Source organism: Callospermophilus lateralis, chromosome 16 (assembly GCF_048772815.1).
Source record: "Callospermophilus lateralis isolate mCalLat2 chromosome 16, mCalLat2.hap1, whole genome shotgun sequence".
NCBI classification, from domain to species: Eukaryota; Metazoa; Chordata; class Mammalia; order Rodentia; family Sciuridae; genus Callospermophilus; species Callospermophilus lateralis.
In genome coordinates this window covers 48,574,972-48,592,462 of record NC_135320.1, presented here as the reverse complement: position 1 = coordinate 48,592,462, position 17,491 = coordinate 48,574,972, and the positions used below count along the sequence as shown (strand labels likewise).

Sequence of the window (17,491 nt, the reverse complement as noted above, 5' to 3'; positions counted from 1 at the left end):
AGGTGATGATCTAAAAAAAATAAAGCAAAATCTAAGATCTTACATCCTTTCAAGACAGTAAAGTAGAGGCATATTACTTTAAGTCCCAATTAATGTACTATGTTATAGTATTTGTGGAACACTAATATACCAAGGATCCATGTTTCCTGTACTAACTAAACAACTAAGAGTATTTCCATAGACTATCCACTGTCCACTACAGGCCACATTTTGCTACTGTTACTCTCCCAAAGAAAAAAGCAAATGAAAGACATTTTATTTCAGACCACTCTTTTTTCAAAGTTTGTTCATTCAAAATGTAATCTAACTCCAGTGATAAGTTAAAATGTAAGAAAAAGTAAACATATGATAAACCTAGTGATTAAAAATCAAATATTTTAAAAATATTTGATTAAAGAAAATGTTCCATATATAATGTTAAAACAATAAGATACATACACTCTCTCCCTCACCCCCCTTTCTCTCTCTCTCTATCACACATACACACACACACACACACACACACACACACACACACTTTCTGCTGCCCTGAAATTCCATCAGTTTTATTTTTGCACCAAAACTCAGATGAGTTTATAGACTATCTTATTTTAGAGTGCTTATTAAAATTTCTGAAATAGGTGCTATCAAGGCAAAACTGACCCAGTTATTTTAAATTTTTGGAACCCAACTCATGGTGTTTCATCAAAATTGTGAGTACAGAATCACTTTGTAGAAGAAACAGTTAATTAACAGCACCACTAAGGTGAATACTGAGTATAGTTAAAGAAAATTATTTAAATTTATTCACTTAAGAAATATATATGGTGTTGATATTCAAGATTCTTTTGGATAAAAGTTTTTTAAAATGCATTCCTTCTTGGTGGAGCGTACCGTCTAATAAAAGACAGACTTGTAAAGACTCACTCCATTGTGAGGTCCAAACTGCAGTGGCCCCATGGAAGAAGTGGCACCAGAAGGCTCCGCTGGAAGTCAGGGAGGCATCCCGGGTACAGAGAGTTAAATTAAGACCACAGGATGAATACAAACATGTGGGATTAACCAGGTCCACATTAACAACATCCAACTGTTCCTACATATTCAAAACTGTAAGTTTTGGAAGCAATGTAATAAACCCTTAAAAATTAAACATGGAATTAGTAATTCAGTAATACTGTGTCTGAGAATATACACAGAGGCATTGAAAGTATAAACTACAACCAATATTTGCATGCCTCTGTTCATACATGCATTAGTCACAATGACCAAAAGGTAGAAACAGCCCAGTTGTCCATGCACAGATAAATGAAGACAAAACAGGGTATCTACATACAATTGAATGTTATTTGGCCTCAAAAAGGAAGGAAATTCTGACATGTTATAGCATGGATAAATTTTAGAGACATTTTGAAATAATAAAAAATGAAATAAGTCACAAGTGATGCTTAGTATAGTCAAGTTAATAGAGACAGAAAGTAGAATGGTGGTTTCAAGAGGAGGGGGAAATGTCTTATTTTTAAAAGGTAATTATTTTAAACCGTGTATAGAGAACTCTATTACGGGTGCTACAAAGGGAATGGGGAATGTCTAATGGACGAAGAATTTTAGTTGGGGAAAGTACTTAGTGTCACAGATTATACACTGAAGGTGGTTTAAATGGTAAATATTAAATTTTGTTAAGTATATGTGCTTATATGTACATACATACACACCACATACACACATTTTTTTCATATTTGAATCATTCACTTTTCTCATGGGTGATAAAGAAAACCTTAATTTGTATTCAATCAATCAGAAAAAAAAAAAGTGGATCAACAGCTATTTATAGAGCATCCCCTGGATTAATGGACTTCTGATTATCACCTTGAATGTTCAAGTATGTTCACTCAAACACACACACACACACACACACACACACACACACACACTAGGAAAAACTAGCATTTCTACCCCAAAAGCTAAAAGTTATCAAACAAAGTGTTTCTCAGTTATTGAAATAAAACAAATTCAAACTTCACTTTCAAATGGAAAAAAAAAAGTGCATTTTCATGGTTTAGCTTAAAAACAACTAACAAAAGTGTCATCTTTGGACTAACTACAAGGGATAAAAATTTATGCCCTGTAAAGTAGTAGTTTTCAAAAAAACTGAGGTGATCAAAAGCAATGAGTAACCACAAAAAAATGTAATCATAACTGATATATTAAAATTTTTATGATAGCAATCAGAATTCATTTTGTTCAAATAAATTCAGCAGGCACAGAATACAAAGAATCAAAAGAACAGGTTTTGAAATTCAAGAACAAAGCAAATCTTTGAGTCATTTGTATACTTCAAGTTTCCATTTACTGCAGCTTTTACTAGCTGCCCATATTTTTCTATTCCCAATAGCATCAACAAAATTATTTTCAATTATAATAGAAGTTGATTTTACTTACTCCTGGTGGAAATATCTGAATAGTATTTCCAGCTATGTCTAGAATCCTTAGATTTTTAAGATGACAAATCCCCTAAGTCACAAGAAAAGAAAAAGAAAGGTTATAAAATCTAATATCTAAAATCACAAGTAAGTTCAAACTTGATGAAAGTGAGTTCTTTTCCAATTTCTTGATCAATTCCTCTGTACAACTTTCCTAAGAAGATCCTTATGGGTTGCCACAGAATTTTGAATTCTCCAGTTTTTCTGACCACCCCAGGGCAATATAACATGCTATGAGTTAAACTACTTCTAGGTTCAGATATCAATTCTGACAGTGAATACGTATAACTTTGGGAAATTTTATAAGTATGACTTCTTCATCTGTAAAATGGAAATGCTAATAAAAATCCTTACTTCAAGTAGCTGTTAATAGATTAAGTAAGTTGCTAACTTGAGTGCTTATGAAAGGGCCTAATATGTTATGAGCACTCAATAGTCTGTACTTATTATTAAAACAGAAAGAATCTGAGAAACAAAACAATTCTGGAATGTTGTTTCTGTTGATAATGCCACCAAAATGTATTATGCATATTCCTTTTGGTTAGCACTGTGCATACAAAAACTTTCCTTACAAAGGAAATAAAATCTGTTGCTGTATCTTTACACCCAGTGTGACTGCGTTGCCATAGTAACCACCTGGTTGTTATGATACATCTTAGTTTTAGCATTTCTACTAATAAGCAAAGGATAAGTAGGATTATTTTTTAACTAGAAACATCAAAAGCTTTTTTATTAATTGAAAATTATGGGCTGGGGATGTGGCTCAAGTGACAACATGCTCACCTGGCATGCGTGGGGCACTGGGTTCCATCCTCAGCACAACATAAAAATAAAATAAAGATGTTGTGTCCACCGAAAACTAAAAATAAATATTTAAAAAATTCTCTCTCTCTCTCTCTCTCTCTCTCTCCCTCTTTAAAAAAAAAGAGAAATATGGACATGATACACTAAATTATTTCAACCACTTGTCAAGAGAGTTCTGAACAGTCACTTTTATTTTAATGACCAACCTCTCCCTGGAGAATGGTATATGTCTCTTTAGTTGTGACAACTGTCTATCTCTTTGATCTTATCACAGGTTTCATTCCCTGAAAGCAGATTTTGAGATGGAATTTAGGGTACTAGATGGTTTTTAAGGACCCAACCCTATAAAAAGCAGAGTTAATAAGTAGAATTGGCAAATGGAAAAGTTAAGGTGGGCTACAGACCCAATAGACTTCACTCAACTGGGTAGGGATCTCTAGTGGGTATTGCCATCCAAACTGTTCTCCATCAGGCAGAAAAAGTCATCTATTTATAACACTGCCTTACTATCCATCACAGAATTTAGGAGGTTCCAGGAAGAGAATGAGCTTGGAGAAGAAAGGAGGCTCCCTGCAACTGAATAGCTAACTAAGCCTGTCTGCTGTCCCCACTCCTACAGCTGAGTAGCAGGTCCTTGATTATCTATTACACACAAAGTCCTCTTCTTAAATCCCACAAAACCTTCCATTGCCATGATATTCTCATTATTGTGTTAGCTAAAAAGACTTTCCAACTCTCAATATGTCCTCAGTATCTACAAGTTAAAATATAAGGGCTTTCCAGCCACTTGATACACTTGATAGTGCTAACTCTATGGCTGTTGAGTTTCTTTTCCATTTTTTGTTCTTGACTGTTCATGACTGCTGCTATTGATCCCTCTTGATATTTTTTGTTCTTGACTTGGTTTTATCTTTACATATTTACATTCTCCAAAATTCCTTAATCAAGAATTAAAAACTCACAAATGAGTGATGACAATGTTGTACTGTGTGAATGGCAAGTGTTCTGAAGAGTTAAAGATACAGAAATATGAGAGAAAATTATAGGGCATTTGGTATTATAAGATTGGACAAGGCTTTCCAGAAGAAATAAAGTTTAAACTGAGATTGTTTGATATGTTTGCAATAAAGAATGTTCAATTAAGAGACAAGAATCCCTAGGAGATTACCATAAGGCATGTAGTGGGTCCAAAAGACAGTAAGCAAAAAGGACTGAGGAAAGAAGAATTCAGATTATGAAATGTCTTTTATACATGTCATGTGTATTAATTTCTTGGGATTCTTTAGATTGCAAGTTAATAGAAACCCAACCCAAACCAAAAAGTGGGTAAATTGAGATAACAGAAAAAATTTTAAATGTTGATATTGTCTACAGCTGGTTCTAGGTGTTCAGAAGTACCATTGTCTCTTTCTTTTGTGATAGCACATTGAAGTCAGAGTCTCCTAAAGAATGGCAAGATAGAAACTAGTAGATCTGGGCTTGCATTCTCCCAGATTACCAATCCCAACACAAAGAATGCATTCGTTTCCCATGAGTCCAGCAAAGTTCCTTCTCATTGATCTAGCTTAAGTCAAATGCCTATCATTGACCAAGTCACTACATCTAGTGGGATGGAATATTCTGATATGCTGGACCTGACCTGACCAGTGGGACAGGTCAACACTAAGGAAACGTCACAAAGTGATTGGAGAAGGGGGAATTTCACAAAGCTGAATTCTGATACCATTATGAAAATAAGCATAGATGGATGCTAGGAAGAAAAACATAACCATATATTTAATGTCAACTATATACTAATCACTGAGTTAAAGGATAGTATTCATAGTATTCATTATGATGAATGAAAACATATGAATTACATCTTTAAATTTTTAAAAAATTGTCATTTGTCCTATTTTACAAAAGCATATTCCCTGGGATATTGCTATCAAGTGAGAAATATAAGTTAAATTTAGGAAATTCTCTGTTAACAAAGTTAAGCAGCTTTACTATAGGACTTCTCAAGACTTTTAACATACTAATGCATTTTCTAAATCTCCAAGAAGGGGTGATATACCTATCTAAGTTGGGCTGTTAAAACAGAGTACCATAGCCTGGGAAATTTATGAACAACAAAAATTTATTTCTCACATTTTTGGAGACTGCAAGTCCAAGGTCAGGATTCCAGCATATCCTCTTCTGGGTTGCAAACTACTAACTTCTCAGATCCTCACAGGGTAGAAAGAGAGCTTTAGAGCCCTCTGAGGCCTCTTTTATAAGGGCAATAATCCCATTTATGAGGGTCCACCCTCATGACCTAATCACTTTCCAAAGTCCCCACTTGCTAGTATCATTACATTGTAAGTTAGGGTTTCAACATATGAATTTTGGAGGGGCACAAACATTCGGTCCATGATAGCATCTTTGAAAACACATGTTCTCAAAAGAATACACAAGACTCATACCCTTTGGAGAATGGTTTGGGGAAAGATGGATTAGACCTTATGTTGACCACTCTTATTTTAGTTCCTAATTATCTGTCTTTGTTCATGGATTCTGAAATTCTTTTGGGGAGTTTTCAAATTCTGCTGCCATTGTTACCTTATGATCTAACTGCCTTACTTCTAAAGCCACAAGAAGTGGCAGTCTACATTTAAGTAGTGGGATTCAAACATAGTTCTCTGAATTATGATCATTCTATTATCTAATTTTGCCTATAAAAACAGTTTTATGAAAGCCAGCTCTGGCAATTAAATAGAATATTTGTCTCTCTACAAACCAAAGTTTTTTGTTTAACATACTGTCTCTTCTAACTCTTCTGCTTACCAATACACAAACTCAAATCCAAAGAGACTGTTCTTTGACTTCAAGGATCATAAACATGGTAAAAGTTTTTTCTTCCAAACACATTTTATAAGTCCTCGGTCCATCCTTTTCTCAGTCAGAGAGTCATCTGCCTATCCTTCAGACTATTTTATAGAAATAAAATGAAGTGCCTGACCTACTAGAAGAGGGGTAAAAATAAACATAAAAGTGCACATTGGTGTCCATGTGCAGACATAAATGTAATTTACAATGTACAATAAAAGATTCATAATTTGCTCTTTATCAAAACAAAGAGTTTTTATAATGCCTTATCACTTATAATGCAAGCAAAAAAGAAAAATGATAGATTGAATCATATTAAATGTCCAAAGAATTAAATTATCGAAGGCATTATTTAGATGAAAGTTCATGATAGGACTGATTATAATTTTAAATTTAAAAACTTCTACTTCTTGGGATTTATAAAATTGCAATAAGAGTAAGGTCAAATTTGATGAACATATGTTTAAGTCAGACAGATATGGGCATCACCCCCTTTTCTCTTTCAATATTGTGTCAAGTTACAGCTGTTCTTGCTCCTTATTCTAATGGTGATAATAAGAAGTGTGATGTCACAGAGCTGTTGTGAACACTAAAAAAATTGTTTCATATGATGATGCATCGCAGCTTTTATTGATTTCCCTCAAACAAAAATTTGTTTTAATAGATTTATTTTATAATTTTAACATTTATTTTATGTGTTTACAGAAATTGGAATTTTTAGAATAAAATTTTTGAAATGTACTCAGATATAGCCTACCACCATGTCATCACAGATTACTTTATAGTATAGTTAAAATTTTTTAAAGTATTATTCTTATAAAAGAAAAGTGAAATGGTAGGGATTTTTCACTTATATACATGCCTAATCAATCTGCTAATTTTTTTTTAGAATCAAATTGCAAGTTATTACTCTTTTTATTTTAATTTTTTTTCCTGTGGTACTGAGGACTGAATCAGGGGTGCTTTACCATCAAACTACACCCACAGTCCTTTAATTTTTTTTATTATTAGTTGTTCAAAACATTACAAAGCTCTTGACATATCATATTTCATACATTTGATTCAAGTGGGTTATGAACTCCCAATTTTCCCTCATATATAGATTGCAGAATCACATCGGTTACACATCCACGTTTTTACATATTGCCATACTAGTGTCTGCTGTATTCTGCTGCCCTTCCTATCCTCTACTCTCCCCCCTCCCATCTTCTCTCTCTACCCCATCTACTGTAATTCATTTCTCTCCCTTGTTTTTTCTTCCCACTTTCCCCTCACTTCCTCTTATATGTAATTTTGTATAACAATGAAGGTCTTCTTGCATTTCCATGCAATTTCCCTTCTCTCTCCCTTTCCCTCCCACCTCTCGTCCCTGTTTAATGTTAATCTTCTTCTCATGCTCTTCCTCCCTGCTCTGTTCTTAGTTGCTCTCCTTATATCAAAAATGACATTTGGCATTTGTTTTTTAGGGATTGGCAAGCTTCACTTAACATAATCTGCTCTAATCTGCTAATATTTTGTTCCTTGATTTGCTGTACAACATGCATTCCTTGTCACATTGTTTCTAATTTGCATAAGGAAGGAAGGTGAATGTATTGACATGTTCCTGGTAGAATAGAACTCTGGAACTGGGAAATCTGAGGAAAGTTTAGTAAAGGCACTATTTATAAAAGACTAGTTTTAAGGAAGCTAAGGTTCCTCAAACCTTAGAAAAGTGGCTCCTTAAACCTATGAAGCTAGAAGTAACAGGGGGTTCTTTACCATGCTACTCTTAAAAAGCCAAAGGGCAGAAGTCATGGTTTCTGAGAGGACCACCTGACATGAACTACAGCCTTCTGGAAAGGTATACCTAGCTCACCCTGCCAGAGAAGGTGCCATAGTAATTGCTTCTGGTTCTCTCTCCTCATGCCCTTTCACTCTGGGCTAACGGATATCATTGGTTATATCCAAGAAGATGCCAGAGGACAAAGGAGCTCTAACTCCTTTGTTAGATGCCTATAACTAATAAACTGCCCAGGCACAGAGCAGGTTGTAAAGAACTGATGACAGATAAAGAGGAAAAATGGAAGACATCCAGCACATATTTCAAATGAACCTGTTCTTTATTCTATATAGATGGTTATAGATTAAACATATACTACTCCCTTAGACAAAACAAAAACCCAAGGTTCCATGTTTTGCTTACCTCTGGCAAAACTTCAATGTAGTTCCTGACCAGAAGAAACTTCCGGAGCTTCTTCAAGAACTTAATCTCTTCAGGTATGCAACTGAGTTCATTGTAGTTAAGTTGAAGTTCACGAAGATTCTTAAGGAGACAAAGTTCTGTAGGAATGCTGACTAGCTGATTGCAATTTAAACTCAGATGTGTAAGGCTTTTTAATCTTAAAAAAAAAAAAGCATGAATGAAACTCATAATAAGAGAATCCATAGTACAGGCACAACCCATCAGAAGCCATGTGTCACTTATTTTACATACCTCATCTGAGGTTCACTTTAGTCAAGTGTTTACATCTACTGTAAGTCATTTTAGCAAAAAAAGTCTTTGCTGAAATTTAATTTTTAAAGATTTCTTTATAGGGGCTGGGGTTGTGGCTCAGCAGTAGAGCACTCACCTAGCATAGGTGAGGCCCTGGGTTCAATCCTCAGCACCACATAAAAATAAATAATAAGGGTATTGTATCCAACTACAACTAAAAAATAAATATTAAAAAAAAGATATTTATAATCAGATGGCTGTGTCATAAGTATGTGTTATATAATAAATATCTAGATTTTTTTTAAGTAAAATTTTATTTTCAGTCTTTATACTTATATATTAACTATCAAAAAGGAAGCTAGAGGACAAAGAAAGACATGCATATACATGTGGATGGATAGATACAGATATAGGTATAAATAGATTTAGATAGATTAAATAGTAAAGACATATCCAGTACCCAAGCAGATGTGAGTATTAATTTTTTGCTCTGGAATACACAAAGATGAATCAACCACAAATTTTGCTCTTTCGAATACCACCTTTTAGAAAAAGACATTAAAACCAGAAAGTGAAGATAAAAAATGTACTGGATAGCCAGGTACAGTGGTGTACACCTGAATCCCAGAGGCTCTGGAGGCTAAGGCAGAAGGATTCCCCATGGTCCCCATTTCAAAGCCAACCTCAGCAACTTAATGAGGCTCTAAGCAACTTAGTGAGACCTTGTCTCAAAATTAAAAAAATAAAAAGAACCAGAGATGTGACTCAGAAGGAAAATACCATTAGGTACTAAAAAAATTTTTTTAAAAGAAAGGAAGATGATAGGGAAATGAATATGAAGGAAATGTGAGTCTAATATGGCAGATATTGTACTTGAGGTATATCACAAATTTTTTTGGAAGAACTAACATTTTTTATTTTATTCTGAAAAATAGAACTAGTAAAAGAGGAAAACAACAGGAGGGAATGCTAAGCTATGAAAATGTTATGAATAAAGAAACAGAAGGGAATTGTTACCACTAAGCATGAATTGTGTATTAAATATAATAATCAGTATAACCCTGCAGTTGAGGCCAATGGACAAAAGGACAGTCAGTGTAGGTAGTGAATGACTGGGTGAGGAAGATGGGGGCTGATTCAAAAGGAAATAAAATGCTAATACCTCCAGAGACTTTTCCCCTCCTCCAACCTGTTGCCAAGTTTACCTGCCTCCAGGGAATTATTCCTCCTTGCAAGGAGTTAATGAGTAGCCCCTGGGTGGCTCCCTTTCTGCCTGTACCCCTGGGTGGCTTATTACTGCTTTTGGATCATTCCATGTTTTGGGTCATGAGGGCAGAATGAGAAGAGGGGGCATAAGAACAAAGGAAATCTGAAATCTATAAAAGGACTCCCTCACTCCTTGGGGCACCAGCTTTCGACCCCCTCCTCTGAGGAAGAGTCATTTTGCTCTTTCCTCAGCGCTTTTCAGGTACCCCAGGGGAACAGGGACATAGAATCCAACAAGTGCTGGCGAGGATATGGGGAAAAGGGTACTCTTGTACATTGCTGGTGGGACTGCAAATTGGTGTGGCCAATTTGGAAAGCAGTATGGCGATTCCTTGGAAAGCTCGGAATGGAACCACCATTTGACCCAGCTATTCCCCTTCTGGGACTATTCCCCAAAGAACTTAAAAGAGCGTACTATAGGGATACAGCTACATCGATGTTCATAGCAGCACAATTCACAATAGCTAGACTATGGAACCAACCTAGATGCCCTTCAATATGTGAATGGATTAAAAAAATGTGGCATTTATACATAATGGAGTATTACTCAGTACTAAAACATGACAAAATCATGGCATTTGCAGGGAAATGGATGGCATTAGAGCAGATTATGCTAAGTGAAGCTAACCAATCCCTAAAAAACAAATGCCAAATGTCATCTTTGATATAAGGAGAGCAACTAAGAACAGAGCAGAGAGGAAGAGCATGAGAAGAAGATTAACATTAACAGGGATGAGAGGTGGGAGGGAAAGGGAGAGAGAAAGGAAATTGAATGGAAATGGAAGGAGACCCTCAGGGTTATACAAAATTACATATAAGAGGAAGTGAGGGGAAAGGGAAAAAAAACAAGAGAGAGAAATGAATTACAGTAGAGGGGGTAGAGAGAGAAGATGGGAGGGGAGGGGGGGAGAGGGGGGATAGTAGAGGATAGGAAGGGCAGCAGAATACAACAGACACTAGTACACTAGTATGGCAATATGTAAAAACGTGGATGTGTAACCGATGTGATTCTGCAATCTGTATATGGGGTAAAAATGGGAGTTCATAACCCACTTGAACCAAATGTATGACATATGATATGTCAAGAGCTTTGTAATGTTTTGAACAACCAATGATAAAAAAAATAGAATCTGATTCTCAACACCGGTATCATCTCTGGTCTCAAAGTCAGAATTATTTCTCTTATTATTCTTAGGCAGTTGAAAGTGTGAGACTAGAATTAGGGAAGGGATCACACCAGTGAGAGCAACTGAGACTCCAAGCACACAATGGTGGAAGCCATGTGAGTGACAAGAGAAAAAAGAAGAAAAACGGAGGCAGGGAAAGAGAGAGGGGGAAGCCAACAGGAGGAGATCTCAGAAAAATGAATACCTGACAATTAAAACTTAAAGGCACACAGAGAAGTCATGAGTAGAGAAATAGAAAAAGACTCAGATTAACTAGTAATCTCTAAAGGTGTGGGAGAAGAGTACTTAAAAATCAAAGGGATGGTCAAGAATTTAAATGGTCAAGAGTTTAAATGTCAAAGAGATATAATTGAAATTAACAAACTAAAGGCTAAGACTGAAAGCAGAGAGAGAAATTATAAGGTCAATATTCTAAAGATCTATTCTATCTCTACCTTGTAGCCACAATCGGAAAGTACAGTTTAAGGAATTCCATCTGTAGAAACATAATTTTTTAAAACTCTCTATAGAATAGGTAAGAAAACATTTAACAAAAGACATGAGGGAACTTTATGTTGAAAACTATAAATTATAACTCAGAAAACTTAAAGGGATTCTAAACAAAAGTAGAGATACATCTTATTCATGTGTAGAAAGAAAAAAATACTGCTTACTTGTCAATTTTTTCATTAATAGATCTGTAGATTCAGTAAGAGATCCAAATAAAAATCTCAATGGGTTTTTTTTATATTAAAATTGACAAATCAATTTTAGTATTTATATGGAAATTCAAAGGACCCAGAATAGCAAGAACTAGTACTATAGAAACAAAATTAAAAAGAAGGAAGGAAAGGGGACGTGCTAAGAGCCACAGCCAAGTAATATGATACATGGCATTTTTGGTTGAAAGATGACGCCAGCAAGCCATTGAGATGATATGATTATGTTAAGATTTGCATTCATATGGATATTGGACTCCTGCTGTTCACCTCTCCTGGAGAGTTCCCATTGGTTGGGGAAGTGCGGTAGGACGGAATTCCGGAGGAGGAACCCCCTCTTGGGTTCCGGGAGAACGCAGGGTGTAATCTTCCCGGGGCTCCCACGGGGCATTGGCGGCAGTTTCAAAAAATAAAGTTGGTTCCTGCTTGAGTGGCTCGAGATTTTGTGCCCAGCCAGACTGCAGCAGGGAGGGGGAGGTATGGAGGCATTCCTATAATCTAGCTTCAAATCTTACAAGGCAGCTACAGTAACCAAGATAGTTCAGTCCTGGAAAAAAAAACAAAAAAGGATAGTGTAATGGATTCACTATTTGTGTCCCCGCCACCCACCCAAATTCATATGTTAGAGACCCATCACCACTGGGAGATCATTAGAAGGTGGGACCCTTAGGTCATTAGGGTGGAGCCTTCATAAATGGGATCACAACTTTATATAAAAGGCCCCAGAGAGTGGCCTTGCCCCTTCTACTATGTGAGGACACAAGGAGAAGGCACTGTTCTCTGAACCAGAAAATGTGTCCTCTCAGATATCAAATCTGCCAGCTTCTAGAATTATAAGGAAAAAAAAAATCTGTTGTATATAAGCTACCCAGTTTATGGTATGTTAGAGCATCCCAAATGGATTGAGACAGAAAAATAAATCAACAGAACAAAATAAAGTCCAAATGATCCATAAATGATCAATAGGTTTTTGACAAAGGTGTCAAAGCAATTCAACTAAGAGGGAGTTTTTGAACAAAATGTTCTAGAAACTGGATGAACTTTGACCACCCCCTTCCACCATACATATACAACATTAATTCAAGATGGGTGATAGATCCAAATGAAAATTAAAACTACAATCATTGAAAAACAAAAGATAGAAAACTTTTGGGATAGGAAAAGATTTCTTTTTTGGGTGGTCGGGGGATACTGGGGTTGGAACTCAGGGGCACTGGACCACTAAGCCACATCCCCAGCCCTCTTTTGTATTTCATTTAGAGACAGGGTCTCACTGAGTTGCTTAGCACCTTGCCTTTGCTGAGGCTGGCTTTGAACTCATGTCTCAGGGTCGTAAGCCATTGGGATTACAGGTTGTGCCGCTGTGTCTGAGTTATAATTATAATTTTCAACTGTGTCTGGCCAGGAAAAGTTTCTTTTAAAAGACTCTCCAAAAGCTCTAATCATAAAAGAAAAAATATTTATAAATTACCATCATCAAAGTTAAAAACTTCAGTCCATCAAAAGTTACCATTAAGAAAATTAAAAGATAAACTGCAGACTGGAAGAAAATATCTGCAGGACATGAACTTGTCATTGCACTTGTATCCCAAATGCATTAAAGAATCCTTACAGTTCAATTGTAAGAAACAACACATATATTTTTAATGACAAAAATATTTCACAAAAGAAGATATATAAAGAGTGAATAAAATCATTAAAAGGTGCTTAAGTCGTTAACCATCAGGAAAATGCAAACTGAAACTATGATGAGACTTTACTTCCCACATAGCAGAATGGATACAATTTTTTAAAACCCTGATTAGAATGTAAAAAGGCATACACTTTGTTAAAACTTGGTAAATCTTTCACAAGTTACATAATACCTACACTTTTACCTTTTGATTCTATAATTTCACTCTTAGGAATTGAAATGGAAGTAACATAACTCCACAAAAAGACTTGCACGAGAATGTTTGATAGCTTAATTCATAATAACCCCACACTGAAAATAACCCAAATGTGCATAAACAGAAGAAAAATATAATGCTTTAAAGCACATTCATGCAATAAAATGTCATTTAGGATAGACAAAAACAATGAGCTATTGATAAAAGCATCATAAGATGAATCAATCTCTCTCTCTCTCTCTCTCTCTCTCTCTCTCTCTCCCTCTCCTATTTCTCTCTATTTCTCTCTCTTTTCTATTTCTCTCTCTCTCTCTCTCTCTCTCTCTCTCTCTCTATATATATATATATATATATATATATATGCACTAAACAAAAGAAGACAAAAATCTATATCTATATATCTATATCTATCTATATATATGCACTAAACAAAAGAAGACAAACACAAAAGAATTTGTATATATTGTATGATTCCATTCATTTAGTTCTACAACAGGTAAAACTTACTTGTAGAGATAAAAGTCAATATTAGTTGCTTATGAGAAGTAAAAATCCACTAGAAGGGAACATGAGGAAATCACTGGATTATAGGAAATATTCTATATATTATTGATGTTTGTATTTTTGTCAAAACTCTTTGAAGTATACCCTCATGAATTTTATGTGATTTTTATTCAGGAGAGAGAAAATGCCATAAGATTTGGCTAACATAAGTACAATATTGACCTTTGAAAAGGATGTACAATAAAATGGAGGGCAGGAAAGAATGAACAAAAGCTATGGAAAGAGCACTTTAGAGAGACAATGAGGGATCTAGAGAGAAAGGAAAGAAGTTGACCAATGAAGGCAAAGTGGTTGAAAGAAGGGAATTGAGGGAGCTCAAAATTCTTAGTAAAGTAAAAAGCAGACTCATTTTCAGGGAGTACAAAGGGTCATAGAAGAAAAACTCAGATTAAAAGGGAGCGAAATTTTATGAGTAAGTCCTATGAAGAAAGGAATGGAGAGTTTTATTAGTCATTTTTATAATCATTGAAGCAGATTGGAGGGGGGCAAAAGGCAGTCACTGTAGAAAACGAATAATTGAATCTGATCAGCAGATGGGGGGGGGGGGGGCTGGTTAGAAAGGAAAGGAAATCAAATGCTGACATTTTCAAAGCCCTTCCCCTTCCTCCTCCAAACTGTTGCTAAGGTAACCTGCCCCAAGGATTGTTCCACCCCCCAAGAAGTGGTAGGAGTTGTTAATTAATGTTTCCTGGGCTGCTACCTTCCTGCTGGTTCACTCTTGGCCCATCTTTTGAGTGATTTGTCCCCTAGGCAGGATGAGGAGAGGAGAGAGGCAAGATAAGGGGAGAAAGAGAACATGAGAACAAAGGAATTCCCAATGTTTAAAAGGGATAAGACACCCCTACTTCTTTGGATATCCAGCTCTGGGGCCCCTTCTCTGAGGAGAAGTCTATCTCAGTTACATCCTTCAAATAAAACTTGCTTCCGACACCTCAGCGTTTCCTGGGTGTTCAGTCTTCACATCTGGGGAAACAGAACTCAGCCCTGTTTGATTTTCATCACCAGCAGTATCATCACTAGTTTAATTGACTTTACTCTGGATTACTATATGGGAGTTGGCTTTTCTTTCTTTTTTACTTCAAGGCACTAAATGAACTCAGGGTCTGTTACAAATGTGTTCAGCATGCACGTCGGGGGAGTTAAAAGGAGAGAGAGGAAACAAGTATCCATTTCGGTTGCATTTCTACAGAGCAGGGAAAATTACTTTTCCAAAGAATAACTGAGGAGGAACTACACTTACAGCTTCTTGTCCTCCTTCCTCCCCAGTGAGCTGATGAATGACTTCAAGTAACAACCTTACTAGTGGTGAATTTGGACAAAATGAGTCCTTTGGCTTGGTTCCTTCCACTTTGCCTCTCTGTCTTTCAGAGATTCTGTCTCCAGGATGCCTACATTCTCCTCCTTGTGAAACTGTGTAGATCCACCTATGACAAAGTCCTTTAGTGGTAAAACTCTCACCTCCCCTGCTTTGACAGTAAGCTCATGATCTCTACTCTGTAGCTTAAGCAAGCTAAAACACCACAATCCTCTCTTTCTCTCTATCCCTTCTGGATTCTAAACAAATTGAGAAATAAGACAGGACTCAGAAGGAGAAGCATGGAGCTGCCCTGATTCCTCTCAGATTGCTTACTAGCCCTCTTCTGAATTGAACTTTAATTCATAGGCTTTCCTGCTGAGGTGACTGCTAACTTCAGAGTGGGGAGAGAGGAGCCGTCAAGCCATGCATGTCCAGTGCTCTTCCCAAATTCACTGAGTCACTCTTTTGTCTTGTCTGTGGGAAGAGGTGAATGAGGGAAATAGAAAAAGAGTTAGACTAAAAATAGCTTCCCATAATAATAAAAGCTAACATCCATTGAGCACTTATTCAATCCTAAATCCCTTTTATGGATTAACATATTTGAATCTCAAAACAACCCTATAAAGTTGGTTCTGTTTTCATCCCCATTGTGCAGAGGAAGACATTTAAGGAGTGGAAAGGGGAAGAAACTTCTCCAAGGTCAGGAAATGGAATTCTGCTTGGGGAGATGACTGATCAGCTTGCATGTAGGGCCAAGCAATAATACAGACACCCCAAAACCAGCTAGAAAGTAACCGAGGCCTGTCGAGTTCACCATCCTACTTTTTCAGTGAAAGCTGTCCTTCGCTTTTGAACGTATCACCTGAGATTTATGATTCCTTGAATTTTACATCCTACTGCAAACAAAAATAAGCTTTATGAATTATGAAATTATAACAAACTATAGCTGCAAGGCCTTTGACAATCAGATAGTCAAAATTCTTCTGTTAAGGGATGAGAAAAATTAGGTCCTGAAAAACCAGCCTCTATCTCAGAGCAAAGCCTGTCCAAGGAAGGGACATGACCTTTGTCCTTGGAAAAACCCACAGGGCACTCCTAGGCACATTCCCACCCTGCTAAGTTGTTTATCTACAGGAGAGATCTGCTGTGCCAGGTGTCTGTCCCTGACTCAGTCAGGCTAGGTGGGGACCCATAGCAGCCCCCTAGCAGCCACCAATCAGCATGAGACAGGAAAATACCTGGGATGCCAGATGACCCTCCCAGTAGTTTATGGTGTTGGGAAACCATGTAGTTCAGCACGTACACCCCTCTTGGCTTAAACCAATCAGTTCAAACGAATACCCCCTTTGTACTGTCCAATCACCCCTAGACAACTTGTTCCCGCCAGTGAATGTGCTAATCATGTTTTAGAGTTGTTATTTGATTTTCCCGCGGTGTGTGATGATTTGCTAAAGGATGCTATGATGTATGTAAAGTCCCTGCCCTCTCCAAAGAATGTATATAAACTCTGCTTAAATTGTTATTGGGGCTCTTTGTTCTTTGCTCCTCTGAAGTGAGCTCAGAGCCCCAGCATGCTGGACCCCCAATAAACCCTTTGCTGTTGCATGAGACAGTCTCTTGGTGGTCTTTTCCTCCGATGTTCGCCTGACCTTTACAGTCCTAGGCAGTTAAAATATTTGCCTAAGGTCATATGGCTGGTTGCACAAAGATATGGCTTAAACTTCATTTACCAGATCTTTTTTTTTTTTCACCAGATCTTTTAAGGTGATCCTCTGGTTATTATGTCATCATCAATACATAAATCAATTGATCAGCTGAATAAGAGGGGGGGAAAGCCAATTATTGGCATTTTAATTACTATATATATTTCTCCTCTATACAAATTGAATTAATTCAATTTTTTCTAGGTGCCCTGCCTTACAATATTACTTTCCTTATAAAAGTCTCCTTTGTAAAAGATAATACCTCAGCTGGAGGTATAGACAAGTGAATTGGAACAGACTTTAG

The 17,491-nt window shown here is 36.5% G+C and overlaps 1 protein-coding gene across 2 annotated transcripts in view; it reads right to left on the bottom strand.

Moving 5' to 3' along the window:
- Nucleotides 1–17,491, bottom strand: part of Lrrc69 (leucine rich repeat containing 69) — a 101,209-nt gene that overhangs the window by 62,604 nt on the left and 21,114 nt on the right. The window contains exons 4-5 of one of the 2 annotated variants that reach the window (XM_076836343.1): nucleotides 8,293–8,488; nucleotides 2,419–2,490 (exon numbers count right to left, since the gene is read on the bottom strand). The exons of the other annotated variant lie outside the window; for it this stretch is intronic. Of the exons in view, the coding sequence (XP_076692458.1) occupies nucleotides 2,419–2,490; nucleotides 8,293–8,488 (268 nt within the window). The remainder of the gene's footprint in view (nucleotides 1–2,418; nucleotides 2,491–8,292; nucleotides 8,489–17,491) is intronic. 2 annotated transcript variants of the gene reach the window in all.